This window comes from Nestor notabilis, unplaced genomic scaffold, assembly GCF_000696875.1.
Source record: "Nestor notabilis isolate BGI_N333 unplaced genomic scaffold, ASM69687v1 scaffold6527, whole genome shotgun sequence".
Taxonomy (NCBI): Eukaryota; Metazoa; Chordata; class Aves; order Psittaciformes; family Psittacidae; genus Nestor; species Nestor notabilis.
In genome coordinates this window covers 4,844-10,997 of record NW_009937704.1, presented here as the reverse complement: position 1 = coordinate 10,997, position 6,154 = coordinate 4,844, and the positions used below count along the sequence as shown (strand labels likewise).

At 36.4% G+C, this 6,154-nt stretch overlaps 1 protein-coding gene across 1 annotated transcript in view; it reads left to right on the top strand.

Annotated features, from left to right (window-relative positions):
* Positions 1–5,118, top strand: part of LOC104409160 (zinc finger protein 280D-like) — a 28,352-nt gene extending 23,234 nt beyond the window's left edge. The window contains exons 12-16 of the mRNA XM_010018956.1: positions 1,079–1,320; positions 2,451–2,591; positions 4,149–4,211; positions 4,782–4,900; positions 5,078–5,118. Coding sequence (XP_010017258.1) covers positions 1,079–1,320; positions 2,451–2,591; positions 4,149–4,211; positions 4,782–4,900; positions 5,078–5,118 — 606 coding nt within the window. The remainder of the gene's footprint in view (positions 1–1,078; positions 1,321–2,450; positions 2,592–4,148; positions 4,212–4,781; positions 4,901–5,077) is intronic.
* The last annotated feature ends 1,036 nt before the right edge of the window (positions 5,119–6,154 follow it).

Sequence of the window (6,154 nt, the reverse complement as noted above, 5' to 3'; positions counted from 1 at the left end):
AAGAAAAGCTTAGATTATTTTTAAAATTTTAGTGTTAGTAGACACCTGGGACCAGGTTTAGAAGATGAGGTCCTTCTAAACTATGAATATGGGCAAGAATTAGCCCTTGGGGATCTAGGATGAGGAACAAAAATATCTGAAGGAAGTAGACAGACTAATGTTGAGGCAGGAAGACACAAGACTTTTATTGAATCTGGTCAAAGTACTGCATACAGTTCTGGTGTCCCCAGCATAAGAAGGACATGGAACTTGGAGCAAGTCCAGAGGAGGGCCACAAGGATGATAGGCCTGGAGGGGGCTGGAGCACCTCCTGCACAACGACAGTCTAAGAAAGTTGGGGCTGTTCAGCCTGGAGAAGAGAAACTGCATGGAAACCTTATAGCAGCCTTCTGCTATCTAAAGGGAGTCTACAAAGGTGCTGGAGAGGAACTCTTCATCAGGGACTGTAGTGACAAGACAAGGGGTAATAGCTCAAACTTAAACAGAGGAGATTTAGGTTAGATACAAGGAAGAAATTATTTATTGTGAGTTGTGAGGCCCTGGCACAGGTTACCCAAGGAAGCTGTGGGTGCCCCATACCTAGAAGTGTTCAAGGCCAGATTGGATAGAGCTTTGGGCAACCTGGTCTAGTGGGAGGTATCTCTGCCTGTGGCAGAGGGCTTGGAACTAGATGTGATAGCAAGGTCCTTTCCAACCCAAACCATTCTAAGTACAGGCACTGACAGAACTGTTTACTCTTCTTAATAGGGCTAATTGGGCTCATCCCTCTTTCTTTTCCACAGCTACGTTATTGTTTTCTTTGTTTAAAGAAAGCAGGATGTAGCCAAGTACAGGTCTGAAAAGAGAGCAGTGTATTTTGTCATGACTATCTGCACCAAAACAAGAGCTTCTTAAGCATCCAGTAGACTATTGAGGCTAGGTTTACTCCAGCCAACAGCATTTCATAATTTTCAAAGCAGTCTTTACTGTGGAGTGTTTCTTATGCTCTGATTTTTGTCCTGAAGTGACTTAAATACTGAGACAAATAGAAATGAGAGCTTAAATCTAAATAGAAAATGTTTTCATTTCGTACTTGTAGGTGACTATTCGAGCATCTGTTGGATCTCTTCTGTCAGGATCATCAGCTACATCTTCTGTTAGTACAAGTACTTCCACATTTCAGTTATCACCTAAAGCTAAAAATACCACTAAAAATCATAACAAATCTAATACAAATAGGTCAAAAGCAAAATCAAAACCAGCTACATCAAAGAAGCAAAATGCATGGACCAACAGCAGAAAAAAAAAAGAAGTTACAAATACAGCATTGCATAATCTAAGGTAATATATTGGTATTAAAAATATCTGTAAATAACCCATCATTTCAATGTCTCTTCCAATAACTTCTAATTGATAATTTATACTGCAGTAGAGAAGACTTCAGTTTTGTAGAAAAAGCTACTGGTACTGTGATTATAATTCTGAATCTTCATTCATCAATTTTGTTGGTGGTAGACTACTTTATGATGCAAAGACATATGTTCTGGAAACTTTCCTGTCCTAAATTTAGGGGGTTTTTTTCTGCATAGAGCCACAGAGTCTTGAAATACTGACTCATGAGGCAGATTTATGTTTAAAAGTGACCTGAGGATGGGAATACATCTGCCTGCCTGGGTGTTCTTTGCAGGTTTTCTCATGAAGGCAAAAGTATTTTCTTCCCTCAAATTTTTTTTGAGGGTTTTATTTGAACCTCTTATTTGAAAGATTAAGTCTTGTCTGTCCTAGGAAATACGTTAATGCTATTGAGAATGCTGTCTTTATATTTACAGTGTACTGGGTTTTGCTATCCTTGTGTTAATAATTTAATGGGTGTTTTATGGACTAGAATATAACTTCATTGGCTAAGATGAGTTAGCAGTTTTCTTTGTCGAAGATTGTAGATGTCTCCCAGTAAGGTGCTGATGCTCCCTGTGTGTAGCTCTCTGAGACATCCAGAAATGTCCAGCAAAACTGGGGAAGAGCAGGATTACGTTCTTGCTTTGTAGATATTTCGAAGTGGGGAATATCAGGGGTGACAAGAAAACCAACAGCTTTTTCTGTGTGTTGTGGTGGATGGAGAATTTCTTTGAAATCCTTCTCAAGTACATAGAGACAACAGCAGCAGCTGAAGTTGGAGGTTCTTAACTACTGCAGTATCTTCTTGTCCAGGAGTTGCCAGTAACAGATGCTTACATTAACTTTCACATTTTTTATTAAGGTCATAATGACAGAATGACAGTATAAATTGAGGAAGGAGGGAAACAAAAAAGTTTTCTTTGTGTGCTACTGTAACCTTTAATCAGTATTACATTTTTAAGTTCCTCAAGTAGGAAGCAGGCAAGCTTGCTACTAACTTAAAGCAGTAAGTTTGGAATAGTTATCTTGTCTTAAGAAGTTGATATTAATAGTTAACTTTTTCATATTACTGTTAGGTATCTTTCAGGAGTTCACAAATGCATTGAATGTTACTCAGAAGTAAAAGATTTTGCAAGCCATTTTCCTGCTTATGTCCACTGTAGCTTATGCAGATACAACACTAGCTGTAGCAAAGCCTATGTGAATCACATGATGAGGTAAGAAGCCTTCAAAAATTTCATTGGGTTATCATATAATTCCTAAATTCATATAAGGTTTCTTAAGTGTTTCTGTTAGCTGAATTTTGAACTGGATCATAGGACTGATGGGGAAATGCGTAAAGTTGGCTTTTTGCCTTGTAATGAGGGCCTAAACATCATGTTCTTGTTTTGCTTTAAAATTCCAGTGGTTCAGGAAGTGTTCTGTCTTTACTTCAGTTTCTATGAGACCTTCCATAATGATTTCAGCCAGACTTAGCAAGTAGTGACTAATTATTGCAAGTTCTCCAGGTTTCAGATGTAATATCTTATCTGATTTTACAAGTGTTGAATGCATACAGCCACAGATATGGCTAATGAGATCTGTGCTCTGAATACCATGTAAAGGATGTCTCAAATAGCATGCTCAAGTGGATACCTTTTCTTAGACTACTTCTGGTCAACTGTTAAAATAACATCTCATTTTGCAGGAGTTTTGTCACTGATTGTAAGGCAGTGTAGGGTTTTAGTGATGACAGCTCTAAAAAGCCTGTTAAGAAAACAAATGCATTTGTTTTCAGAGCAGTAGAATTATCCTATTCAAGCCAAATATATTGCATAAAAATATAGAATGCAGTTGTCTTTTTAAATATATGTATGTATAAAGTGCCTTGGCATTTTTGAATGCTAGAGTTCTTGAATTTATGACCCAAGTCTTTAGAAGCTTTTGTATGTTTTATATGTTGACCTATTCATGTTAATTTCAATGCTTATGTAAGACCTAGACTGAAGTACTTTACTCGATTTTATGCATATAAACCATTGGTTGCATGCTTAAAAAAATAATAAAAATTAATGTGCTTAATTCTGATTGTACAAGAGTTTTACTCCAGAAAAGGGGGGAGAAGTCTAAGGTAAACTGTTCCTACTGTTGCCCATGTTCTGGGTATTGTAAAATTCAAGCGTGCGGTAAAATAGTCCTTTGTCTCCTTGACGCTAACGCTCCCCCTACTTTGACCCATTGCAGCGTCTATCATAACCTTTTTTGGTGCGTGTAAGGAACAGGGGATGGTGAGGAAGAAGGTTGTTAGAGGGAGGGTGTTTCTGCAGTAGCAGCCCCTGTACTCAGCTGCTTGCTTTTTGTTTCATATGCGAGTACAGTGTTGACACATACTTAACCTGTATGAAAGAACTTAGAGGTTGTCTGAAAACTTCATTTATCTCATTTTAAGCCATTTCTTTTGGAAGTGTGAGTTCAGCAAAGCTTCACTTCTGTGAAGTGCTGTCTGGCTATAGCCATGGTGCTTCAAGAGCTAAACTGCTGATGGAAGCAATGTAACTATGTTCTTGCAGGACTGTGCTGACAAAGTTAAGCCTTGCTTCTGTTATTTATAAGAGAGTCAACATTCTAAACTACAGCTGAGATTCACAATTCTGTAAGTTTTCAGCAATTTAATGTTTTAGGATAATACAGGTCAGTAACCAAGTTCTATTTTCATGCCTTGTCATAAGTAATGTACAGTGCAGGGAGTAATATACTCAAGCCAGTTTTAAGTGGTAATGTTTTCATGTATTTAGTTTTCACAGTGCTCGTCCAAGCAAAAGATTTTGGATCTATAAGAAGCATTCAGAAGAGCTCCGGTAATTCAGCTTTTTTCAGTTACAGATCGTTGTGGTTTTACTTTTGATACTGAACTGATTTGTTAAATGAGATTAGAGCCTCTTGAATTTCTGGGCTTCTGCAATTTAGAAAGAGCAGGGAAATAAAAGCATTAGCTCTTCCATGAGATGTGTTCTGTTCAGTGACAACTATTTGTTATTTATCCACATTTAGTAACTTCTTTAAGCAGATTTAAAAAAATAGTTGTTTCTTTATTTTCTGATTATCCATAATATGCAAAATGGGGAGGGGGCAATGGAAACAAAATAAAGAACAAACAACACCCACCAAACCCAAGAAACTCATGCTTTACAGATAGATTTGTCTAAAGTGTTCTTTGTGCTATGTCCAGCATGGAGATGCTCTGGTCATTCATAGGGATTACCAGGTGCTAGCTGCAGTATGAAAAGTAAGAACATGTTTTTGTGATGATCTCATAGAAAGTTAGAGGAAATTTTTTTTTTAATAGTCTGTCCAGTTGCTCTAAGTTAAAAAACCTGTTTCCACAACCGTGTTGTATTTATACTTCCTTTTTACTTTCTATTCTCTAGAGGTGTGACTGTAGTGTGTCTTAACTGTGATTTCCTGACTGATGTTTCTGGCTTAGATAGCATGGCCACACATCTGAGTGAAAGCCACACACATACTTGTCAAGTCGTTATAGAGAAAGGTAAGTACATAATAGTGCCTTTTTTTGTATAGTAGACATGTGCAAATACCTACATGTGGATGTTTGGTGTTATTGCAGTCCTTTTTTCAGTTGCGTTATTGTTATTTCTGTGTACTTGGATTTAAAAGTTCCACATTTTAAAATATTTTTAATAAAATCCTTTATTTTCATTTTCAGTTTCTGTAGATATCCCAACTGCTGAACAAGTATCTGAGTAAGTTTTGTTTTACTGCTCAATGTTTTTTTTTTTCCTATTACTTCAGTGACAGATGGCCAAAATTTGACTTTGAACTTGGATTTTTCTTTGATTTTCATAGAATTTTGAATGTATGGGTAAACATAGACCTTTACGAGTACTTACTGCTCTTACCATGTCCACAATCACAAGAATGAGGAGATAAAATGATTACTGCAGCCAAAATCAAAAGCAGGTTTTTCTTCAGTTTGGCCAAAGAGACATAAATGATTCTTGCAGTATTAGAATTTGTCAGTCATGACTTCTAAGTGTAGAGATAGTGAGACTGTTAATTCAACTTGCTTTGAATACTAGCTTTAGTATTTGGTTCTAAATGAGTGTTTTGTGTTCTTACATAATTAATAAGAATACAAAAATGTGACTTTTATTGAAGTAGGAGAATTCTTAATCTGTTGCAAATATTTAGAAAATATTTTCAAAGTTGTTATTCGTATGATACAGGAAAACTGTTTTGTACTAACTTTAACACTACTTTCAAACTAAAAAATATGAGGATTTTGGCTTTCAGTTTTGTTAAGGACTTGAAAAACAAACCTGCAGAATTCTGGAGGTTGTGTTGTAGAGGGTTTTTTTGGATTTTTTTAACCATAGAAGAATGAGACATGCCAAGCCATCCCTGATTATCCTGGAACAGTACCTGAGGTTTTACAATGTAGTTTGTGATCCTACTTATCAGAGGTGTACCAGTTGAATCAAACATTTGAGTTCTCTATAAACCATTTCAGAACACAGGAACATAAAGGTCAGTTAGACTGCAAAGAAATACGTTTTAAAAGGTGATGTATATATATAGTATAATCCTGATTCAACACGGTGTCATTGAGTTCATCTAGCCTATAGCAGGCTTCTAAAAGGAGTTAGATACTCATGCATGATGAGAACTCTTTCAACAGTTCTTAGGCCTCTAAGCAGAAATCAGCCTTCACCAAGTGTTGGAAATATCCCCAATAGGTTATTACATAACTATGAAGTATTTTCTTCATAAGAAATACCACTAG